This window comes from Cannabis sativa, chromosome 3 (assembly GCF_029168945.1).
Source record: "Cannabis sativa cultivar Pink pepper isolate KNU-18-1 chromosome 3, ASM2916894v1, whole genome shotgun sequence".
Lineage (NCBI taxonomy): Eukaryota > Viridiplantae > Streptophyta > Magnoliopsida > Rosales > Cannabaceae > Cannabis > Cannabis sativa.
The window spans coordinates 5,880,265-5,906,774 of NC_083603.1; the positions used below are offsets into that span (position 1 = coordinate 5,880,265).

At 28.9% G+C, this 26,510-nt stretch overlaps 1 protein-coding gene across 5 annotated transcripts in view; it reads left to right on the top strand.

Annotated features, from left to right (window-relative positions):
- The first annotated feature begins 2,125 nt into the window (after positions 1-2,125).
- The window catches only part of LOC115708972 (ABC transporter G family member 15), an 85,974-nt gene continuing 61,589 nt past the window's right edge, over positions 2,126-26,510 (top strand). Inside the window, exons 1-9 of one of the 5 annotated variants that reach the window (XM_061111567.1) lie at positions 2,126-2,458; positions 6,419-6,501; positions 7,101-7,562; positions 12,324-12,428; positions 12,523-12,654; positions 12,783-13,064; positions 13,613-13,885; positions 14,296-14,403; positions 14,486-14,893. In XM_061111567.1, coding sequence (XP_060967550.1) covers positions 2,137-2,458; positions 6,419-6,501; positions 7,101-7,562; positions 12,324-12,428; positions 12,523-12,654; positions 12,783-13,064; positions 13,613-13,885; positions 14,296-14,403; positions 14,486-14,869 — 2,151 coding nt within the window. In that variant the 5' untranslated portion in view covers positions 2,126-2,136 and the 3' untranslated portion in view covers positions 14,870-14,893. Of the gene's footprint in view, positions 2,459-6,418; positions 6,502-7,100; positions 7,563-12,323; positions 12,429-12,522; positions 12,655-12,782; positions 13,065-13,612; positions 13,886-14,295; positions 14,404-14,485; positions 14,894-26,510 lie in introns of those variants that run through there. The other 4 variants (XM_061111569.1, XM_061111566.1, XM_061111568.1 and 1 more) reach the window with 4 other exon arrangements.

The window sequence follows — 26,510 nt, forward strand, 5'->3', positions numbered from 1 at the left end:
AACTCTCTTCAACTGTGTAGTCCCATACCTACACAGTCTCAGAATCATCCACTTGACCTTCTCCAGGCAATGTAGGATTGTACAACTTACTCGATATTTTCCCTTACAGATTACGGAACTACTCACTGTCACAGAGGGAATGATTGAAAAAGATTCTTGTTCATCATAAAGTTGTGAAGGCACTCAAGCCGAAGGAGGAATTGAGTTAGAAATTGAATAAGGAAGAGATCGAGGACATGAAAAAGATGGCTTACTATGCCATTATAATGTACCTGTCAAATATAGTGAGAAGAAAAGTTCAAGGATTGAAGACAACCAGAGAGTTATGGGTTAAACTCGAGGAGATCTACATGAACCCTCTTTACTAACAAGATTAATTTATTGGAATCATTATATGGCTTTAAAATGATTTCAAACCTGTCTTTAGATGATAATCTTGATGCTTTTAATCAAAATATAATTTTTTTTTTTAAGAATTAATCAAAATATAATTAGTTTAGCTAAGTTGAAATATATTGTAGATGAAGAAAGTCAAGTAGTGATCATCCTTTGATATGTACCAACTACATACCAAGAACTGAAAGCAGTGATCAAGTATGGAAGAGACACTCTTACACTTAATGATGTTCTTGGAGCTCTCAATACAAAGGAACAAGAACTGAACAAAGAGAAGGACAAGATGAAAGATGAGCTGTTTATGGCTATAGGAAGAGATCACTCATGGGGAGGAGATCCAAATTGAAGGGACCATTCCAGGGGGCATCACATATCTCAATTGAGAAAAATACCACATGGACAGGAAGTGTTATTTCTGTGGCAAGATTGATCACATTAGAAGATTCTGCAATGAATTCAAGAACAAGCAAAAAGAAGAGAAAGACCAAAAGCATGATCTATGTCAATTGCAGAAGATACAAACCAATGCTCTTTAGATGGTGACCTGTAGATGATTTCTGATTAAAGAATCACAAGAGAATGGATTCTTGATTCTGGTTGCACATTCTACATCTGTCTAACCATTAAAAATTTCATTGATTATCAAAAATTTGATCGTGGCACTTTTCTGATGGGTAATGCCAATTATTGTAGAGTCATTAGCATAGGCCAGGTGGCAATCAAGCACTTTGTTGGCATAATTAGGATGCTGAACAATATCAAGCACATACCAGATTTGAAGAGGAATTAGGTGTACTAGAAGATGAAGGCATCAATTATAGATCAACAAATGGTCACATGAAGATCTCAAAAGGGCCAGTTAATGTGATGAAAGGGGAAAAGAGAAATGGATTATACATCCTGCAAGCTAGATGAGACCATTTTGTCCTTTGAAGCTGATACTGTCAAGCACCAAGAATCAAGGTGTGGCACAAGAGAATGGGGCACATGAGTGAATATGGCATCAAAGAATTGAACAAACAAAGTTTGTTGGGAAAATTTAAATCAAGTTCACTCCCATTCTGTGAAGCCTGCATATTACGGAAGCACTACAGACTAAAATTCAACACTGTAATACATGTGTCTAAAAGATCTTTGGAATATGTACATGCTAACTTGTGGGGATCTCACAAAGTTGCAACTCACTCAAGTAAACGCTAATTCTTGTCCATAGTAGATGATTTTAGTATACATGTTTGAGTTTACTTGATTAAAACAAAGAAAGAATTTTTGCTAAGATTTACTGAATGCAAAACTAAAGTTGAGAACAAATATGATAGAAAATTGAAAGTATTGAGAACTAACAATGGCTTGGGATTTGTTAATACTGAATTCAATATTGTGTTATGAGTATGGCACTGTTAGACACAGAACTGTGAAGCACACACACCTCAGCAGAATGGTGTTGCTGTGAGATTGAATAGGACTTTTTCAAACAAAGTATTTTTATGGATTGGATTAGATCTAAAGTATGGTATTTGTACTTAGTGCGGAACAGATACACCCCTAGTTTTTTTTTTTTTTATATATATCCATTTTTTTTTTGAACAAGTAGTTTGAATACATATTTTGAGTTCACACATGTACTCTATTAAAAATTAATGATGTGAGCAAGTTAGCCGACCTATAGCTATATAAACTGATGTACTACTCATTAGGTGTAGAGAGAGAGAGAGAGAGAGAGAGAGAGAGAATAGGAATATGAAGAAATATGAAGATGATGATGATGTAGTATTCTCTATGGAAGTAGTAGTGGAAGGAAAAGAGAATAATAATAATAATAATTATAATAATATTGTGAAGAAGGTGAATATGATAGTTGATAATAAAGAAGAAGGGCCTTATTTGGTATGGGAAGAGATAACAGTGGTGGTGGGAAGTAGTAATATTAATAATAATATGATCAAACCAAGAAGAAATAAACTACTTAACAATCTCTCTGGTTATGCAAAACCTAACAGGATTATGGCTCTCATGGGTCCTTCTGGCTCTGGAAAATCCACCTTACTTGATGCCTTTTCTGGTAATTTTCTTTCTTTAAATTCTTCCCATTTTAATATATATCAGTTAATTTCTTCTATATATGTATATATGTACTTGTTTTATTAATTAACTTCTTTGATTAATGTATATTATGTGCTCTTAAATTAATTAATTAAGTCTCTTTTTAAGTTTTTATGTATATGTATAATGATTGGATCCTTTGCATGTGCTTCCAAGTACACCTTGTAATTAATAATTAATTATAGATATAGTCTTTTTTCTTTTGTTTGCTAACTATATATAGCCAAATCTACTTTCTATATAAATATATAGGGACACGATTTTGTTCTGTTAGTGTACTTTCACGGAATGTATTTCTTGATGTACGGAAGCCGTAAGATGTGGTAGTTATTTGATCTGAAGGCTGGGGTTGATCTAGGAGTAATTAGGATTAAGAAATGATAACGTACCCTGGAACACATTATTACATACTTGTCGTACAACGGAATACATTCCGTATTTTGTATTTTTAGGTACAAAATCAGCTGCCAAAATATATATACAAAAGTATAGATATGGTTTAATTAATAACTTAATTGATATAACAACATGCATGCACTTATAAAATCCAAACTCTGAAATTAAACAACATATAACACATAAAAAAAAAAAGATAAATATCGGTATAAATATCAAAAAATGTAAGTTTGCAAGCTACATAAATCTAATATTTATTTTTAGTGGTATATGAACTCAATGTTTATAAAATTGTAATTTTTCTCTAATTTTGTCAGTACAAACTCTATTATTATTTTAAACAGGACACATACAAGGCCTGAATTCTAGATCATTGGGTCTAGATAAAAACATGTAATATCAATTACTTCCAAATATTCTTTTAATAAATTCAAAACAGAGTTTGTACTGATAAAACTAGAAGAAAATTATAGTTTTATAAATATTGGAAAATTATGCCGCTAAAAATAAATATTAAATTTATGCCACTTACAAACTTAAAACTTTAGATATTTATGCTGTTATTTACCAATATATAAATATATATATATATATATATATATATATATATATATAAGAAGTAAAATTGGAATAAGATCTCATATATTAATGTTGAGGACCTAACTTGTTATATTCTCTCAACAAGAATACATATGAGATTTTCAATCTTGCTTTATATATATTTCATTTGGGATTTTAATTAATTCCACCAATCCAAACTACATAAAATTTAATCAAGATCGTTAAACATATCCTTAATTATTTATACACTAAAAAAAAATAGTTTTAGTCATAATAAAATTTGTGACTAAAAGTAAAAAAATTGTGACTAATTATAAATCATCATTCTTATGTTATGACTAAAATATCTGTGGCTAAATGTATATAGTCACAAAAATCACAATTTATTGTGACTAAATGTGTTTTTTAGTCATAGTACTTATTGTGGCTAAAATTAGATTAGTGATAGTATTTAAATACTATATTGTAGTCACAAATAACTTTATTTTATTGTGACGAAAAATCATATTTAGTCAAAAAAAAAAATATTGTGACTAAAAAATTGGCATTAAAGTTAATTATTTTTTGTAATGATATATGTTTGATATCATATAATTTTATTTATTTTTTTTTATGAAGAAAAACTTTCATTAATCAATACTATCCCAATTACAACAAATGTGGGGCATATATACCTCTTCGATCCAACAAACAAAGAAAACTATAACCTCTTTACAAACTCTAAAGTCACCTAATCCAACTTGAATAATTTTGATTCTTTTACATATATAGTACCTTATCTTAGTACTTTCTTTCACTAGAGTATCAATACTAGGGGTGTTCATAAAATAGCCGATCCAATCTAATCTGCACGATCCAATCTAATCCAATCCAATCTGCAAAGTGCGGATATCTACACTTGTGCGGATTGGATTGGATTGAATAATTCAAAATCCGCACTTGTGCGGATTGAATGTTGATTGACTTGTAAAAGTAACAGATCCAATCAAATTCACACATATTTATAACAAAATTAAAAAATTATATATACAAATAACATTTTAATGTAAAGAAAATAGTAATTTAAAAGTCTAATACATATAATACATTTATATTGCAAAACTTAATAGATAAAATGTATATTCTATTCTTATATATTTTTTTTTTCTACATACAATTTAAAATAAAATAATATATTTTTTTAATATATACAATTTTTTTTTCTTCCTTTGAATTTGTTATTTGTTATTTTATTTATTTAATGTGTTGTTGGAGACATAAAATAACTACAGTTTGTTTTATTTTGTTGCTAGTTATATGAAAAAAAATATTTTTTTTCATAAATATTAAATAATTTAATATTAAAAAGTAACCAATCCAAAGTAACCGATTCAATCCGCACTTTTGCGGATTGGATTGGATTGGATTTAAACTATTGTGCAGATTGGATTGGATCCAAAAAATGAAATCCGCACTTAGTGCGGATTGGATGTTGTTTGACCAAAAAAGTGCGGATTGGATCGGATGAACAACCCTAATCAATACAATAAGGGCCAAGCATTTACTCTCAAAAATACATAAATTGCTATAAATCCAAATACTTTATGAGTTTATGTAGGCCTGCAGGCATTGCTTCACAAAAAACAAATGTCATCAAACTTTTGGGCAATTTGCTATTCAGCCAAAAAAATCCACTCTTCATAGACATTCGACCAAAGATTATTCCCCAGCCATCTACCAATGTTTAGTGAAGAATAAATTATCATAACTCTCTAATTCAAGGCAAAGAGGTGAATCGATCTTCATTTGTCTTCTAATAAGATTATCTCTCGTTAGAAGATGACTATGTAAAGCTTGCCAAAGAATAAACCAATGCTTTGGGGCTCATAGTTTATACCAAATAGTCCTCTCAAAAGAAACATGAGTCATTCTTACTACGAAAAATTGTTACTTTTAGTGACAACTTTTTAATCACAACATAATTTTTTTGTGACTAAATGTGATTTTTAGTCATAACAAAATATTACTTGTGACTAAAACATCTCTTGTATTATTCAAGACACAAGCCTCTTGGATTGCACTTTGGGAGAATATCCTTAAAGTCTGATGAGTTTTTTCTAATACTAACTCAGCTCTTGCTTAAGCTCATGAGACCACAAAATTTGGCCTTTTAAGTAGATACAATTCACCTACTTTACCCATAAAAAAGCTTGTTGCCATTCCATATCCCAAAGGTACTTGGCAAGAGTCGTCTAGTTCCATTTTGTTGGGGTATCAATCCAAGTCCCACATTAAAAGAATATATAATAAGAGTTATTTTAGATATAAGTGTTATACCTTCTCCATTAGTATGAAACCTTTTGGAAATGTGCTCAAAAACAAAACCGTGAAGGTTTAGAACTAAAGCAAACAATATCATACTAATGTGAGAGTCAAGACCGTGAGGTAACAGCCCGACAAGATGAAAGAACCGCGAGGCCTAACACATTTTGATCCATATCGAAAGCCAAAGGCCTCGAAACACTCTTGGCTTACAAACAAGTACAGAAAAAAAAAAAAAAAAAAAAGATCAACTTAAGCTACAACAAAAAATTTTGTGACTAAATGTGACTTTTAATCACAACAAAAAAATTATTTGTGACTAAATATATTATTTTGTCACTAATTTAGTTACAACAAGTATTTTGATTTTTGTGACTAATTAATTTTTTTAACTATATTTTTTTAGTCACAATTTTTTTAATTTTAATCACAAATTTTATAGTAACTAAAAGTAAAATTTTTTATAGACGCATGATGAAAAATGCATTTTACTTTAATTAATTAAAATAAAATAAAATAACAAAGGGGTTGCCTAAAACACATAGTAATTAATTAGTCTTGATTTAATAAATGTGCTCTACTCTATGTGTGTGTTTTTTGTTTGTTGGGATAAAGATGATTTATTTATATATCTCTCTATCTAATTAACCTTTCTATATAGGAAGACTATCTTCAAATACTGAAATGATCGGCAATGTTCATATTAAAGGAAAGAAACAGAGTACTCGAAATTGTGGAGGCATTGTAAGTATTTATATAGTACAACTTATAATTAACTAATTAATCATAGTACAACCAAATTAATTATAAGTTCACAAAAATTATATAGCAAAAGCATATTTTTTTTTTTGTAGCTATTAGTAGGAATGTCTATTTTTTTCACTTAGAAAAACTATAACTCAAATTTTTTTATACCATTATTCTACTTGCTTTTAAAAAATAAAAATAATTTATTATATCGAAAACAAAATTTAAACATTTAATTGCACATAAGGACGAACGAATCTATGGCAATGGCGAGGAGGGCTTGGCCGATCCCAATTTTTTTATTGATAAATTAATTATAGTGTATTTTGTATAATTTTCATTAGTGTTCTTTAGAAAATTTATATTTCACCCCTTTAACTTTTTTTATTACACATTGGCACCCCTTTAAATTTAGAATTTTTAAAAACAAATAATGCATGCCATAATAATATTATAAATCGTCATATAAAAAAATAAGTTATAATTTTTCTAAAAACTGAAAAAATAGAGATATATACACCTTTATTATAGTTGCTCCCTCTAATTTTATAGACTAATACTATTGTTTTTTGTCTTGTAATAAAATTAAATTTCAGTCATATCTCACTCAAGAAGATGTTTTCTTGGGAACTCTAACAGTAAGAGAAACTATAACATACTCAGCTCATTTGAGAGTTTCAAATAAAATGAGCAAAGAAGAAATAGAGAATCTGGTTGAGAAAACAATAGAAGAAATGGGATTAGAACATTGTGCTGATAACAAGATTGGAAATTGGTATTTTAGAGGGATAAGTGGTGGTGAGAAGAAGAGATTAAGTATTGGTTTGGAGATTTTAACACAACCCCAAATCATGCTTCTTGATGAGCCAACCACAGGGCTTGACAGTGCTTCTGCCTTCTTTGTGGTTTGTACACTTGGAAACATTGCTCATAATGGTAGGATTGTTGTTTGTTCTATTCACCAACCAAGTGGCTATCTCTTTGATCTTTTTGATGATTTGTATCTCCTTTCTGGTGGAGAAGCTGTTTATTTTGGAGATGCAAAATCGGCTGTCAAGGTAAATTTAACTATTATACAATTAAAGTACTATTTTTTTATCATTCATTAATGAATATACAATGTGTTAGACAATTTTTACATTAATAATGTATAAGATTATGAACTACTAGGTTTAAATTTTTTGGGAGCCTTAGACAAAAAACAAAAATAGAGCCTTTTTTTTTTTAGCCTTTTATATTTTTTTAGCCTTTATATTGTCATCTTTTATTTTTACCCTCTTTTTTAAAATCTATCATTTTTATCTTTTTTTTTTTAAATATTGTACCAATTTTGCCAATGTCATTTCAAGATACTCTCTACGTGACTCTCTTATATCAGGGTATTTTGGGTACAATACATATAAAAAGATGTGTGTTTTAATTAAATATAAAATTAGAGATAAAGTGGTATTTTTCAACTTACCCCTATATGTACGGTGATATTGAATGATAATGATCAAAACTATGAGCATATATACTCTAATTAATTTGAAAGCTAGCTAGTTTTAGTAGAAAAAACAAATCTATTTTAGGATACACTTTTAATTGTGAAGTCCACTCTAATGATGCATCAGCGTCGGTTCTGAGTTGAAATGAGTCATAAGTAAAAAAAAGATTGAACTCTTACTATAAATATGGTATATTTAGAAACTATTAAAAAAATATGTATATTTTTTAAATGATATTTTTTTTTATTTAGGTCCCTAAAATGAGTGGACTCTAAGTACGGGCCTAACCTGCCTATACTTAGGGCCGGCCTGTGATGCATGCACTATATTTATTATTATTAATTTAAATAAAATTAATTAAAAAAAACTATAAAATTTTATTTTGGAAACTCTCTAGCTAATTTTCTTGATATTTTTCATTGAGAGTGTTATATATTTTAAGGTAAATAGTGACATAAGTACTTAAAGTTTTAAGTTTGTAAATGGTATAATTCCAATATTTATTTTTAACGGCATAAGTACCCAATGTTTATTATACAGAATTTTATCTAAAAATACTCTATTTAAGAGTAAACTCTAATTTATATATCTATATGTAAAAGAAAATAATAAAAATTTGATGTGACATACTAAGAAAGCATTGTTCCATATTATTTTTTTTTTCTTATTCTTTTTTACAATTTTAATTTATTTTATATAATTTTGGTGATTTGCATATTAGTGACTATTTCTAAAAAAATACCACATAGTTCAAAAACTATTGTGAGTATTACATTATAGATTATATATAAATTACCTAATGATCAATTTAAATTATTACTTGTGTTGAATCCAATTTAATTATATTCGTCCATATATATAAAATTCAACAAACACTATTCCTCAAGGAATCATTCCTCTTGGAATCATTCTTGAAATAAATTAATATTATATACATGGAAAATCACCCACACCTAAACCATCCAACCACATTAGTAACTGTAGCTATGGCAAACAAGTGTAATTAAATCATAACAACACATATTAAAATACAAAGAATTATTAGTTATTAATTTCTATGCTCACATCACAAAGTAATTTATTATAAACTAGGAAACAAACCGCGCTTCGCATGCGGTTGTATTTAGTTTAGTGATATTTTTTCTATAATGTTTAATGATAATTTTAATATAATATTTTTTTATGTATATTTTAATAATATTAATTAGTAAAAAAATTACTAAACTTGTATTATTTTACTTTTAATAATACAAATATATATTATAGAGTTTTATTTTTTCCAAATATTTTAAATTTAATAAACAATAAATTTTAATTAACTAAGCCATTCTAGATATATATTATTATACTTAGTTTTCAAAATGTATTTAATAAATTAAATATGAATTAAAAATATGTATAACTATTGATAAACTTATTGAAAATTTATCATTATGATTTTAAAATTGTTGTCATAACTGTATCACACAGTTCACACTACATTCAAAATCGTTGTCATCATTATATCTCACTTGTAGTTGATATTACATTTAAGATTATTTTATTACCTTCTCACTTGTAGTTGACACCACATTCAAAATTATTGTGATTAGTATCATATTTCACTTATAGAATTGTATATCTAATCAAATTTAAATTCAATTCTAAGTTTTAGATATTAAGTTATTCAATATTTAATTATTTATAATCATTTAATTGAAGATATATTTTAAACATTATTATTTAAATGAAAATATAAATAATGATCTTTTGTTATCTCTAAATCATCAATTTTTTTACAATAGTATATCTAGTGGTAAGTGAAATATTTGATCTGCAAGAATAATACTCATAATTATAAAAACTATAATATTCACCATCATATAAAATATATGCTAAATTATTATTATTATTATTTGGTAAATTTTATTTTCAACTTGATTTAATAGTTTTTTTTTTTTTCAATTTATAATTATGTAAATATCATTTTAAATTCAATCTTTATTTTATATATATTTAGTTAAAGGGTATAACTATGATATTTATCTGTAAGATATTTTTATATATTTTGAATTAAATTTTGAAATTATATGCTAAATAATTGTTATAAATATTTTTTAAGTACTCACTAATCTAATTTTACATATTAATTGAGTTATGCACAAATATATTATATATTAATTGATTTTTATAATTTAAATTTTATTTTGAATTTAAATTTTATTTTGAATTTAAATTTTGTATTAGTAGTTCACGTGTACATAATATTTATTTTTTAAAATTTATAAATACTAAATGACTCTAAAATATGTATTTTTCATTTGGCAAAGTTTTAATTTCTTTTATTTTTCCGTTCTAAGTAAAGAATATGTTTTAAATTATAAATGAAAAAGTAAAAAAGAAAAAATTAACATACAACAATAACAATAATTTCAATTGAAAAAATATATAATTAATTAATTCTAAAATTGATAATTAATTAATTAATTAATTTAGAATTCTAATAATTATTAACATAGTAATCTCTCTTTTCAAAGCTTTTAAGAATTAAAATAAATCATGTAAAAAAAGAAATATATAATCATGCAAGTGTAAAATTTAACTATGATAAATTATTTTTTTCAAATGTCATTCAACTCTTGAAAATCCTCCCAAGTATACTCAGAACAATATATCAAAAACAAAATATACTCGGAACAGATAATAAAACTATCATATAATTTAAAGTTTAATTAAAGTACTGCATTACTTCTATCTATTTTTTCAAACTTCTCAATGACTATTCCCACAAATAACAACAACATTTTTATTTGAATCATCAAGCTTATAAATATGCATTCTCTCTGATTTAGAAGCCTTTCAAATCAAATAAAATTAAAAATAATAAAATAAAATATTAACAATCAAATACTAACAATAGGCATTCTCATATTCTGTATCATATAAAATAAAATTAAAGAATAAAATTAAATCAATACATATAATAATGAATAAATTATTAACAATGATTAAAATAAAAATCAATAAATTAGAGTCAGTAGAGTTAGTTGTTAAAAAGAAAGTATAATAATGAAAAAACTTAAATTAAAATTTTAAAACTGAACAAAAAGCCCAATTGTATAGATACATGTTATACATATATATATGAAATAAAATTATTAAAAAACAGTACTTAATAGTAATCAAAACCAAATATATATATATATGTATAATAATTTTTATATACATGATACCAAAATATAATATATTTATATACCTGTATTATCTAAATAAAAAAATACAGCAACAATATATATACATTTACTATGTGACCGAGGATAATACTTCAATATTATGGAGCTTTGAAGTTTGAAATAGTGTAATTTTTTTTAAAAAGTAAAACATGTATATTGATGGCTATAATGGTGATCAAAGAGATCAGTGATGGAATAATTGAGATTGGTTGATGATAGAAAGTAAATGAAGTTTTCAAGTTATATTAAGATTATTAGAGTTTATATAGATTTGATGATTAATGATTACGTGTAGGGTTAGTTAGATAGATTTATTATTATAATTATTATTTAATTTAAAAAATAATTACTACAGTATTAGATATAATTATTATGATTACGTGTAGGGTTTCCGTAGTTATATTAGATATATGTTTCTTAAATTTTAATTATTATTTAATGTTGGTAAATTAAATTTTTTGTTTGTATATAAATATTATTTTAATCCATTATTAAATTTATAATTGAATAAAAAATTTTAATTGAATAAAAAATTAAAAAAGAGAGAGAATTAAAGAGAAAAAAGAAAAATGGCTTTAAAGTATTTTAGACCGCCACATCACATTTTCATACTTCTCCTTTATATATAGATAAATAGATAATTAATTTCTAATTTAGACCAGTTATAAGTAATAATAATTTTTACATTTTCTAAGTCTTGTATTAAGAAAAAATATATTTATATATAAGAATAATTATATCTTAATAAAATATATAGTCTATAAATTTATTTATGTATAATTAATAATTTTATTTTAAATTATAGTACATGTATAAATATCACATTTAGTCATAATTAATTTTATTAAGATATAGTATTAAGTACTGTATATTATTATTGTTGTTGTATTTGATACCTTTTGGTGTTTTGATTTTTTTTTTGTCTAATATATTTATATTTAGTTATAATTGTATTCTTACTCTTAGATAAATGTTCTAGTGTATTTCTTTATTATTTATAACTAACAAAAACTCTTTTGGTAACTAATGCTCTTAATTCCCCTTTATTTTTTTTTTTTAAAAAAAATCTCTTCATTATAAAATTAGATACACATTAATTCATATATTATTGTATACACAGTTCTTTGCAGAGGCTGGGTTTCCATGTCCTACAAGAGCAAATCCTACAGATCACTTCCTTCGATGTGTTAATTCAGACTTTGACAATATTTCTACACACCAATCGGTTCTTAATTAATTTCTTTTTTCGAGTACATAATTTTCGATTAATTATCATAAAAAGTGTTTAATTAACATTTTTTCTATTTTCTAAATCACAGGAATCTACCATATCAGTTGGTTCATTGAGCAAGATGACCACACAAGATATAAAAGAAATTCTCATCCACAAGTACAATAATTCAAAATATGCAACATTTACAAGAGACAATATTCAACGAATTAATTCAACTGTATGCACATTTCAATTCAACACTACTAAAAAAAAGTCTTTAAGTCACAACAAAATATTATTTACGACTAAAGTTAATGACATTATATGACCAATTTGATTATGATGATGTTGATCATGTTTTTGTAGGAAGAAGTGATTGTGTTATCAAACAAAAGCAAATCAAGTTGGTGGAAACAAATGTACACATTAACAGATCGGTCATTTGTAAATATGAGAAGAGATGTTGGATATTATTGGCTAAGGATGGTATTTTACTTGGGTGTAGCTGTATGTACTGGAATTATCTACTACAATATCAACACTTCATATTTGGATATCATTGCAAGAGCCAAGTGTCAAGCTTTTGTTTATGGCTTCATGATTTGTTTATCCAATGGAGGCTTACCTTCTTTCATAGAAGAAATCAAGGTATTACTATTAATTAATTTTATGGCAAGAATTGTTTTAAATTTTATGTTTTGCAAAATTACTTATCAATTTCACTCTCTATTTTTTCAAATGATAATTGAGACTATGTATTTTTTATCTTGAAACGAATTAATATTAGTTGAACAAAATACTAACCCAATCTCAAGGTGTTATATTATCAAAAAATTAGTATTTTTTTTTTCATATTTCTTCATGCTTGAAATAGGCTTCAAGTTGGTTATTTTTTTTTAATCAGAAAAGAACTTTCTTTTTTATAATTTTTAAAATGTGACTTTTTTTTTTCAAAAATGGTTATGTTATGGTAACTGGTTACCTTTAACTGTTTTTTTTTTCTTCATATTTTGTATTATTTTAAAAAATAAACAGAATTATCATTTAACAACATAAAATATCCAATCAATCATTTTTACAATACAAAGACTCTAGAATGGTATTTGGGCTTAATTTTATATTATTGTTATTAATGTAATAAACTCATACCATAACATTGATCAACTATATTGAATGGTGGTGATGAAATTATGTAGGTTTACAATGGTGAAATGTTGAAAAATCATTATGGAGCATCGGTAGTGATGATCTCAAATTTTATTTCATCATTTCCATTCTTGTTGGTGACAGCCATATCAACAGGAACAATTATATATGAAATGGTGAAATTACATCCTGGATTTTCTCACTATTCTTATTTTGTTCTTAACCTATTTTGTTGCCTTTCTGTGATTGAAACTCTCATGATGGTCGTTGCATTTATGGTTCCAAATGTCCTCATGGGAATAGGACTTGGCACTGGTCTTATTGTAAGTTAATATATATATGCATATTTAAAATATAATATATCAATTATATTATGTATATATATTACTGAAATTAATGATATTTATAACACAACATTTGTATAATATTCATTACTATTGCTACTAAGACATTTTAAGGCTTCTAGTATTAAAAGAAGTACATTATCACGGCTGAACTTGGACTAAGATAGGTTAGGCTTGCGTCTAGAGCCCACTCAATTCAGGAACACAAAAAAAAAATTAATTTTATTTTCAAAAATATCGTAAAGTACTTTAAAAAAGTTACTTTAATTAAGATTTTTCTTTGGGATATCAAACATTGTGTATCTCAATTTTTGACAATATAGTTTATTTTTTACTTACAAATTATTATACCTAAATTAATGTTGTAATTATTATATAAATATATTTAGGTGTTTATGATGATGGCATCTGAAATCTTTAGACCAATATGTGATCTTCCCAAGTTCTTCTGGCGTTATCCAATGTCTTATATCAGCTTTGCATCTTGGGCATTACAGGTACAGTTACTATAATATGAAACATGTTTTATTATTGAATAACATATGTACACTTGTCATTAATTTTAATATATAATTTCAGGGTGTGTATAAGAATGACATGATTGGTATAGAATTCGATCCATTAGTAGGTGGAAATCCAAAGCTGAAAGGTGAAATGATTCTCCAAACAATGTTTGGAATGCCTTTGGATCATTCCAAATGGTGGGATTTGGCAGCTCTTGTGTGTTTGTTAATTTCACACAGATTAATATTAGTTTTGGTTCTAAAATATAAAGACACCATTTCACTACACACCAACATATATCTCAACAAAGTGTTCCACCAAATTTCAAAGAGAAGATCATCTTCATCATCATCACTACTATGCACTCAACAATTTAATGTATCAAAGAGAAAGAATCATCAAACTCTTTATCCCTTGTCTTGTCAATTGGATCTTGCATCTCCTATCAGACCAAGTTAATAATAATAATTTAGTTATTATTAATCAAGCTGGATATTAATAATAATATGTACCTATAATATTACATATTGCAAATATAGTTATTCTAGACTTGGTTTTCTATAAGTTGTGTTATCTGTTAACTCATATCGCAAATAAAATTATAGATTATTCAATCATATAATTAAATATAATAATTATAGATGTTGTGTAATGATCCAAACTACTCATGTTTGAGCCAGTCTTGACACTATTTATTATTGATTGATTTTTGAAATGAAACACATATATCTTGTGATATTGAATGATCAATTCATGATCATATTTTTAAGTAGGCATATGTACTATTATAGATGCTCAACTTCAAAAGTGTTCTCTGATTAATTTGAAAGCTACACTTAATTTAGAGAAAAAAAATATATATATATTTTACGAGACACTTTTAATTGTGAAGTCCACTCTAATAATAATAATGCATGCTCTATATTATTATTAATTTAAATTTTTATTATTTATTAAGTAATTCATATAAAACTAATTAGAAAACCTATAAAAATAAATTTTGGGAATTCTCTAACTATTGAGACTTGATAGTGTTATATATTTATTTATACAGAATATTTATCTAAGAATAATATGTTTAAGAATAATCTTTATTAATTTATATTTATATATAAAGAAAAATAATGAAAAGGTGATGGGACATAAAAAAGAATTGGTCTATATTATTTATTTATTACATTTTTAATTTATTTTATAATTTTTTTAGTAATTTGACATATTAGTGTCTATGAAAAAAATCCCACATAGTTTCTACCATTGTAAATGTTGCATTACATGCTAATATATAAATTAGCTAATGATCAATTGATACCTACAATCACCAAAGATACACATATTAGTCACATATTAATATCAGTAACATTTACTTTAAAAGGTTATAGTTATGTAAATACATAGAAAATCATACCAAGTTAGAAATCATTCCAACACCTTAACCTTCCAAAATTCTTCCCAAGGTCAGCAAATTTTTTTTTTAAAGCAATAGAAAATTAAATGTATATCTAATTAAATTTTTGAAAATTTATTACTATTACAATAAGACAATAAATCATATCCAGCAACACTAATGTTGCTGTAACCATGATAAGCAATTGTAAATCATGCCAGCACATTAAAACACAAAAAATTATTCATTATTAATTTGCATGCTCAAATCGCAAACAAGTTTATTACAGACAAAATTAAGTCTTAATTTAGACCAAAAAATAATCTTTCAATTATAATTAATTATATATTCTTGTATTAAAAAAAATATAAATCTATATAAAAATAATTACATTTTAATAAAATATATATAGTTTATAAATTTATTTATGTAGAATTATGAATTTTATTTTAAATTGTAATACATGTATAAAAATTGTATTTACTCAAAAATAATTTTATTATAATATAGTATTAAGCATTATTTATTATTGTTGTTGTTATATTTGATACTTTTTAGTGTTTTGATTTTTTTTAATCTAGTGTATTTCAATTGAATTATAATTGTATTCTTAAATAGAGATATTCTATTGTATTTATTTATTATTTGTGGCTAACCAAAAGTCTAGTGAGATAATTAGAGTCTGTATGACTGCATTTTTAATTTTTAGTTTTCAAAAGTAAGAACAGAAAACCGTTTTGTATCATTTTAAAATTTTAATAGTGTTTGGCTCAGTTTTTTTAGATTTATTTTTAGATGTTTTTTTTACTAAAAAAATTAATATTCTACATCATGCTATGACATGAACCCATCCAACCTCGGACTCAGTCCTAAGCCCAGACCCAGACCCGAACTCGAATCCAGACCCTGATCCCAGACCCAAAATTGGGCTAGGGTCCGAGTCTGGTCGGGGTTCGGGGTACGGGTTGGGGTTCGAGATCCAAGTCTTGGTCCGAGTCAAGTTGGGGTCTAGGGACAGGGTCTGGTGTTTAGAATTCAGGTCCGGGTTTGGATTCGGGTTCGGGTTTGGGTCGGGGTCTAGGATTTAGGTCCGGGTCGAGTCTAGGTTCGTGCTTATGGTCGGGGTTCGGGTCGAGGTTGAGGTCTGAGTCTAGGTTGGGATTCGGGTTCGGGTTTGGGTCCAGGTCCATGTTTGGGTCTGGGTCTGGGTCTGGGTCGGGGTCCAGGTCTAGGTCTAGGTTGGGGTTCGAGTCCGGGTCCAGGTTGGGGTCTGAGTCCGAGTCCAGGTTTGATTTTGAGTTTGGGTCTGGGTCGAGGTACTCTGGGGTTCGGGGTCCATGGGTTTGAGTCCAGGTCCGAGTTTGGAGTTCAGGGGTCTAGGTCCGGGTCCGGGTCCGTGTTTGGGGTTCAAAAGTCCAGGGGTCCAGGGTCCAGGGTCCGGGGTCTTAGGTCTGGGGTTCAAGGGTCGGGGTCTAAGTCTAGGATTGGGTTCAAGGTCGGGGGTCTGGGTCTGGGTTCCATGGTCTAGGTTCTTGGGACTGGGGTTCTGGGTCCAGGTTCCATGGTCCAAGGTCCGAGGTCTGGGGTCCGAGGTTAGGGGTCCGGGGTATGGGGTCTGGGGCCGAGGTCTAGGGTCCAGGGTCTGGGGTCTGGTGTCCTGGTCCGAGTTCCATTGTCCGAGTCTAGGGTCCTGGTATGTGAGCAAAAATGTAAAATATAATATGTTAGAGAAAAAAAAAGTTATTTTTAAAAATTGAAAATTACATTTTGATATTTTCTGTTTTTTAGTTTTTTAAAATAGAGTTTGAAAACTAAGTTTTAAAAAATTATTTTTAAAAATTTGGCCAAATGACCTCTATTAGTTTTTAAAAGTTGTTTTCTGTTTTTAAGAACTAAAAATAATTTTTTAAGTTATGATGCCAAACATGTAATAATTTATATATATCCATTAATTTGCAATTCTTATATTTATTTATTTATTTTAGACAAAAAAGTTGCTTTTCAATCAAAATATACATATATATTGCTTCACTATTTTTTTATAATAATTAAAAAAGTATAATTTCAGAGTGTATGAGAATATTATTTTTATTTACAATGAATTTGTTCGTTTCAAAACAATATATATTTTTGATAATTAGCTTAAAAATGAATTTGTTTGTAATGTTGTAAAATTGAATCTTTTGGAACAAATAAGAATCCCTAAATAAAAAAAGCATATTAACTTTCAAATTCTAACGCATATTTAAAAGACTTTGAACCTCACCATCATCCATACTTGAAACAATAAATGGCTGATTTACTCTCATTTAGTTCTTAAGACCCAAGTTTCGGAAAACCTTTTAAAATCCCTTAAGTAAAGATACATTGATTTAAAATTTTTTTCACAAGATAAAATAAGGCCATCTGCAAAGCAAAGATGAGTAACTAAAATAATACACGTCGATTATGAAAATGAAAATCAAGAAGCTAAGCCGCATCAAAAGATACTCCATTTCCCAAGGGACCTTCCATAGCAACATACTTCAAAAAAGTAGATTCATATTTCCATAATTCTTGCAAGTAAGTAATGATAAAAGATCAGAAAAGCTTGGCTAATAGTATTAAATGGTTGTGTCCACCCAAACTCCTCTACCATCTCGAATGGCATAAACTATATTCTTCACTTTCCTGCCTTAATACTTTGATAAAAAGAAATGGTGTTCTCATCTCCCTCTTTGAACAGATTCACCTTAGCCTTTTGACTTAGAATTATTTACATGAGCAGATCTATAATGCTCTTTGGCTACACATTTTTTATCAACGAGTACAAATTATGCTAGTCTTTATGAAGAACTTCCTCGCAATGAATAATTTCTTGCATATATAGCCTCCCAATCATCAAATATTGAGACCAATAACAATTGAAGTCGACTAGCCTATTACAGACGGAAGAGGGTGAATCACTATAAAATCATCCTGTTCATTTTTATCAAATTTCATTTTCAATAAACTGGTTTACTTTACGATATTCTTAGTTTACGATATTCCTAGTTTCATTGACAAAAAATCGCGTCAACAATTCAGTGCTTTCATTGTGAACAGTGAGCACGAGTGTTAATCACCACTTGCCACCATGGTGAGTATGAGACAGATGAACTATGAGGAGTAAGACACTGACATCCCCATGAATGAAGAAAATAATATGGACCACCTGGAGGAATTTTAACTTGCTGAACCCGCTAACGAAGGGACCTCTCAGCGCCCAGGCAAACAACCCATGCCTCACGACAAAGGTCAAGTTTGAGGTGTTGGAAATTTTTCATCACCATCCCATGGTGTGCGATGAACCACTAATGTTCATGAGGCGTTCATGGAAAACAAAGTGTTGCGCCATGCCTAGATGAGATTCTCAGACTCAATAGAGAGTGAAAAAAGAGAAATAATGCCTAAGAGGCCACAAGGCCACATCAATGTGGATCCCGTGGGAGTCTTGGTATGGTGAGAAGAAGATGGCCCCATGGAAGTCGCTTAACACGTCATCCTACCAAAAGTTATGAGAGGTTTAGGTCACAAACAGTGACAACACAAAGCTGGGATACCACCCGTAATACTGTGCCTCAACAACCTTCTCGTGAGAATGATACCATGACAAGAGGAATGACCGCCCTCCACCACAACAACGGTAACGAGTAACCACCTTAGGTCATGAGAATGAAAGGGATTTAGCACCTCCTCCTATGCAACATCAGACCTGGAGGGATGTGTAAGAACCTATTGCCCCTCATAACAACGTTCCACATCCCCCACAAAAGGGCTCCCATGAGGAACGGGACACAACACGTAATAATGTAGTCCTGCCTTCTCATCTGTCTCCTATTCCTAGGGATATTGGTATTGATGAGGGAGGAAGAGATCGTGTCTGGAACTCTCCTTCGCCAATTAGGTTTCCCCCATCACCAATAAGGAATCCTGAGCCTCCTCATACTAATGCACCACCACCATATCAACCAGCCCAGAGACAGAGATGACGACTTAGGGAGGCACCTCCCAAGTCAAGACTTACCTCTACCTCCTTGAGACAGGCGAGAGGACTCACGAGATGAATATGCTCGTTAGGAGCCTCAACCTAGGGGACATGGATGTTAAAGAAGGTGCACCATCTCTCACGATAACTATGTTTGCCTGGGACCGGCACCCAGGGAAACTGAACCATAGGATGTGTAACCTCATCCACCACAAGACGATAGTTACTTATCAAGATCTTGAACTACCACAACGCGATCATACGCTTAGTAGGGGCCTGCACCTTGGGGGCCTTAACAATAGAGGATGGTTAGTTTCATGGAAGATAGTTACCATTCTGACTCAAGAAGTCGGTCATTGAGTGTAAAGACCGCATATGATTAATATTTTAAATTATTTAATAATTAGGGTTTATGTATGAGATTTTGTTATTATTAATAAAAATACAAATTATGAGAATTTAGGTCACGAATTCCCAACTTTTCTCACCTTGGTCACGAATAATGGCATAAACTCTGTATTTGACATTGTTGCCCTCATCTCTAAGAACATTCTCAGTTGGCGTTCTCTCTTAATAACCTCTGGCGCAACCATTTGTCCCTTCATGTACAAGGAACAAATCTCCAACTTTAAATCATACGCTACCGGATCAACTTCCAACTCTTCATATAAAATTTGTCGCAGTTCTTGTAGGGTTGTCTCAGTTGTAACTGTCAACGTCAAGCTGCTATTTGCTTTGTAAATCCAATTATAATTCTCACATAACCAAACACCATCGTACGATACAACAAGGAACACTTTCTCTCCTACAATTGCAAACCAAACAAACAAGGTGAGTAAAGGAAAAAACACCAAAAAAAAAAAAATTGACATCCCATCGATATCAATCGACATAATGTCGATAACAACAACAGCAGAAAATATGACACTAATTGTCGACATTTTGTCAACATAATATCGACATAACGTCGACAAATACACCAAGCATGCTCGTCATCGATATAACATCGACACACCATCGACATCATATCGACATATTCTCCCAAAGGAATTTGCATGACAGACGCGTGTACAATGGTAATAAATCCATTCCTATGTCGACAAACAATCGACATAGTATCGACATTCAATCGACAAACACACAGTGCATGCGTTTTATGTTTTACGGTTACACATTTAATGTTAATAAATTTTACTTACGTTCCCAACAACCCTTCCCAACTGCCACGTTGCATGTCAAACACGTGTCCTATCGACAAGCTATCGACATGACGTCGACATGGTATCGACAAATAAGTTAGCTGTGCCACTAATTTAGCATGTTGTCGACATCATATCGACATAGTATCGATATCCAGTCGACAAATACACTATTTCATGCGTTTTACCTGTACAGTTACACATTTAATGACCATTAAATTTTCCTACATTCCCAACATGTTTACTGCTCTATAAAAGCAAATCCCTTTCTTATTCATAAGTGCTCTTGTCTTCTACTTCTCTCTTACTCTTAAAAATTTCTCTTATTCTTAAGTTCTAAATATGGCGCCAAGAAAGAACAAAGGCAAACTCCCCATCTTAACTCCTGAAGAGCTGAAGCAGGAGCCTGATGTTGGTATAATTACTCCTGAAATGCAGAAAGTTTTTGACGCCGATCGAGCTTTCGAAAGAGAACAAAATCGTAACGAGTTCAGGTTCATGCAACTTGAAAGAGAATTTTGCAAAACTGGTGTATGGCCGGCTCCACCACCAGAGTTCCCCGAAGGATGCCGTCGTTGCAAACTAGACATCTTTAACGGTAAACCGGTGAAGCCTGGAACATTATGCAAGTATTGCAAGGCTCACCCACAAACCAAAGAATTTAAAAAAAAATAATTTGTTATGTTATGGCTTGTGGTGAGTTTTATTTAATGTTTGTTTTTTTTTATGAACTTTATTTTCTGTTTTTTTTAATGTTTTTTTATGTTATATTTTTATGTTATTTTATTCTATGTTATTTTAATGTTATGTTATGTTTTATTTATGGCTTTTTTCATTTGCATCGATATAATGTCGACATGGTGTCGACAACATAACGACAACTACTAAAGAAAAGATAAATGCTTTTTGTCGACATGCTATCGACAAACTGTCGACAAATTGTATGTAATATGTTGGTTGCTTAATGTCGATAGCATGTCGACATACTGTCGACATAACATAACGTCGATAATGGTCATCACTGACCTTTCCTCGTGTAATCATCCACAAACTATCGATAAGTTATCGATAACAACTGGAAAACCCAGATTTCGACTGAAAACCAGATCTGCCAGATCTCAACAATTTCAGACCAAAAAACAGCAGTTCCAACAAATACGACACATATAACAATTTTAAACTACATAAAGTCTAACAAAATGCTTAAAACACAACTTACCCATTATAATGGTGTAAGAATCTTGAGTGATATTGGGTTGTGCTTCGGTTTTCCACCAACACCCACCGAGAAACAACCATTCAAGAGGGAAGAGAGAGAGGGACGAGAAAGTGGGACGGACAGAGAGAAATTTTTTGAGAAATTTTTCAGTTTTTTCTAGAGAGAGAGTGGTGCACGAGAGAGAGGGGAGAGAGAGAAAGACCAATTTCAGTTTTTACCAATTTTATTTTTTTTTTTTTGAAAAAAAAGGGTAAAATGGGAAGTTCATGTAATCAATGGACTAAATTTGTACAAATTAAGGGAGGGTATAAATTTTAATATGGGGTATATTATTAAGGGCAAAAAGTGAAATTTCCCTATAATAATTGACTATTCATCATAACTTTTCAAATAACTATAATATAATTATTAAATTCTCATTTTAAAAAATAAATTATAATTTCTCTAAATATCAAAAATATAAATATTTTACTGGTAAAAGTAAAAACAAATTAGTAACACAGTTTCTTAGTTTTTTTTTTTTTTTGGGAAAGAACATCGAGTTCATTGATTAGAAAGATAAATGGAAATCACATGGTGACATCTCTCCCCTTGATATAAATAGTTGGTTGGCTAGCAACTCTAGCACACTTAGTTACACCATCCGCGAAAGAGTTAAAACTACGATTAATATAAAAGAACTTACAAGCTGAAAACTTCTTAATTAAATTAACTACCGCGATTAAAAAAATTAAAAACTTTCCAATCAAGGGGGCCTCTGTTCATAGACAGAACACCTTCGAATTCGAGAGAATGTGAATGCACATCCAATCCTTCTCATCTGCCCAAGTAAGAGCCAAGAGAATTGCCCTCGGCTCAGCTTCTAAAGCAAAAGTTGTAATGATCCTCAGGGAATTGGATGCCCACCTACGAACAAAATGAGGTCCTTTCTTAGTTGCAGGGTCGGCTCAAGTATTGGGCAACTTGGGCCATTGCACAAGGCCCCTATTTTTATAAGGCCCATTTTTTTTTTTAAAGAAAAGGCCTATTTTTTCTATTTTTTTTTCCAATTATATATACGTAAATAAAAAATTTATAATTAAAAATTTATGAATGAATCTTAAAAAAAATGCTAGTAATAGAATTGTAGTTTTAATGTATACGGTTCTTTTTTTTTTTTTTTTAAGAGCTTAATTTTAAAATTTTGCACAAGGCCAAAATACTTGGGCCGGCCCTGCTTAGTTGCTCCCTCAAATTCTGTAGACTAATAGTATTATTTTTGTCTTGTTTTTAAAACTAAAATTACAGTCATATCTCACTCAAGAGGATATTTTCTTGGGAACTCTAACAATAAGAGAAACTATTACATATTAAGTTCATTTGAGGATTTCAAACAAAATAAGAAAAGAAGAGATAGAGAATTTGGTTGAGAAAACAATAGAAGAAATGGGATTACAACATTGTGCTGAGAATAAGATTGGAAATTGGTATTTTAGAGGGATAAGTGGTGGAGAGAAGAAGAGATTAAGCATAGGTTTTGAGATTTTAACACAAATTAACAAAGCTTTTATAGGAAAAGAAAAGTAATTTCAGTTTGGCTGTGCATATTGTATTGGGACCACACCAAAATTCTATTATCATTTATCAAATTATTTGGGGTTCTATCTTTGAACTTTTATTTATATAAAATATATTTGGCTTCATAAATTGCAATGATCCAAAATGCTCATGTTTGAGCTAGTCTTGATACTATTTATTATTGATTGATTTTGAAATGAAACTCATATATGTTTTAATATTTGATTATGATCATATCTATAAGTAGGCATGTATTATTATAGATGCTCAACTTTAAATGTGCTCTGGGATTAATTTGAAAGCTAAATTTTAGAGAAAAAAAAAATTACAAGACACTTTTAATTGTGAAGTCCACTCTAATAATGGTGCATGCTCTATATTATTATTAATTTAAATTTTTATTCATTATTAAATAATTCATATAAAACTAATTAGAAAAGCTATAAAAATAAATTTTGGGAATTCTCTAACTAATTTCTTTCACTAAGAGTGTTATATATTTATTTATACAGAACTTTTATTTAAAAATAATCAGTTCAAGAATAATTTTTAATTTATATCTATATATATATAAAAGAAAATAATAAAAAAGTAAATGGGGCATAAAAAAGAATTGGTCTATATTATTTATTTATTTACATTTTTAATTTATTTTATAATTTTTTAGTAATTTGACATATTAGTGAGTCTCTAAAAAACAATCCCACATGGTTTCTACTATTGTAAATGTTGCATTATATACTAATATATAAATTAACTAATGATCAATTGGAATCATTCCTGAAATTAATAATTAATTTATATAGTTATTTAAAACTAACATTATAAACTTTTTAATAATTATTATTAAAACATGTGATAAATATCGTGTTAAGGGTTACATTTTCATGTATCTCACGAAACAATACTTTTCAAGCGCTTCACAGGGAAAGCGTTTTTTCAGGCGCTTCACAGGGAAAGCGTCCACAAAAGTATTATAATACAGGCGCACAAAAGTATTTTAATGTGATCCTTCGAGTATGATGTACTATGAAAATAAGAAACATGTAACAATTATTTTTCTTTGGTGTGTAAGATATTTTTTATTTTTTATTTGTTGTATGTGTGTGTCTAAGATTACTTATTATTCAATGTGGCAGATTCAGTTCCTATGGCTACTACTTGGCCTGTATGGAAGGTACTATTGTCTTGTTACCTCATACTTGCTTAATTGTTTCTTTTCTAGATTTCTCTATAAAAGGAATTTGGAGATATTCTGCAATACCATTGTATGTTAATTAACTAGAACAGTGAATGATTGAAACTGCTAAGCAGAGTGTGGGTTCTTAAAATTGAAATTAAACACACAAATATTATATATTTTGTCTTAGACATTTTTTCCTCTAATGACATGGCTTGACCCTTATTCCTTTCATTACATGGCTTGACATTTATTCCTTTCATACACTCGGAAGTCTGAATCTAAGTATTTTAGTTATTCCTTTCATTCTTTAGGATTTCCAACCATTATTTTATTTTACTATTGCAGTGGTATATTTTCGACTTTTGGATTCAGAAAGTTACTCTCTATTTTTATGTAATAATAATATTGATTTTTTTCTTTCATTGAATGAGATAAATATGAAAACCTTGTTCTATGAAATTCTTGATAATTTTCTGTATTGCTAGAAGCTAAAGTTGGTTTTGGATTGTTTCTTAAAGTTTGGTTTTGTCTTAATTCTTATAAACAAAAGCTGCTAATAATAATAGTTGCTTTTAAGCACTTGATTATGCTTTTACCATAATTAGTAATTTAGTGAAAAGTATTATAGTTGGTCTATTTTCACTTTCCACTTATGAGTATAGTTTTGAACTTTTCTATTCTAAATTTTTAATTTTGTTTTCTAAAATTTTGTAAAGCTAATTACTACTATTATAACTGTATTAGATTGAGAAGAACTTTGAAGGAAGACGGCTGGCATGGCAATTACTCTAATATATGTAGGACTGTTACAGCTTTTAACTTTTTCTTCAAATTAATGCACTATTTAAGTACTTGAATATTGTGTAGCATTGAACAACATTTGGTGTATTGATATTTAGATTAATATTATCAATTTTATTATAATCTTTATTTGCAATTTTAGTTTAATTTAATTTTTAGTATATTGAATTATGAAATAATATTACTATAAAAATAACTGAAATATTCAAAATTTTACAGCTTAAAAATATTCAAAAATAAAAAATATTTTTATTATTAGACATTAACTTTTTGCAGGCGCTAGTACAAGCGCCACTGAATACATTATATATTTTTATTTTTTTTTTAAATGAAAGTACCTTTTATAGGCGCAAACTTTTACAGGTGCGTACAATTAATGCGTCCGCACGAATTTTCACAGTCGCACAATTGTAGGCACGTGAGGACGAAATTTTTTGCGTTTGGAAAAAGTTTCCAGGCGCTTTTATTGACTTTTGCGGACGAAAAGTGCGCCTGTCATAGTTAAATTTCTTGTAGTGTCTACTATCACCGATACACATATGAGTCACACATTAATGTATACATATTTTACTTTAAAAGGTTATAGTTATGTAAGGTTAGAAATCATGCCAGCACCTAAACCTTCCAAAATTCTTCAAGGTCGGAAGCAATGCTGAATTTGGCACACCAAAACAGAAAAAAGAAATTACACTACAAATTTTTTTTAAAGCAATAGAAAATTAAATGTATATGTAATTAAATTTTTGAA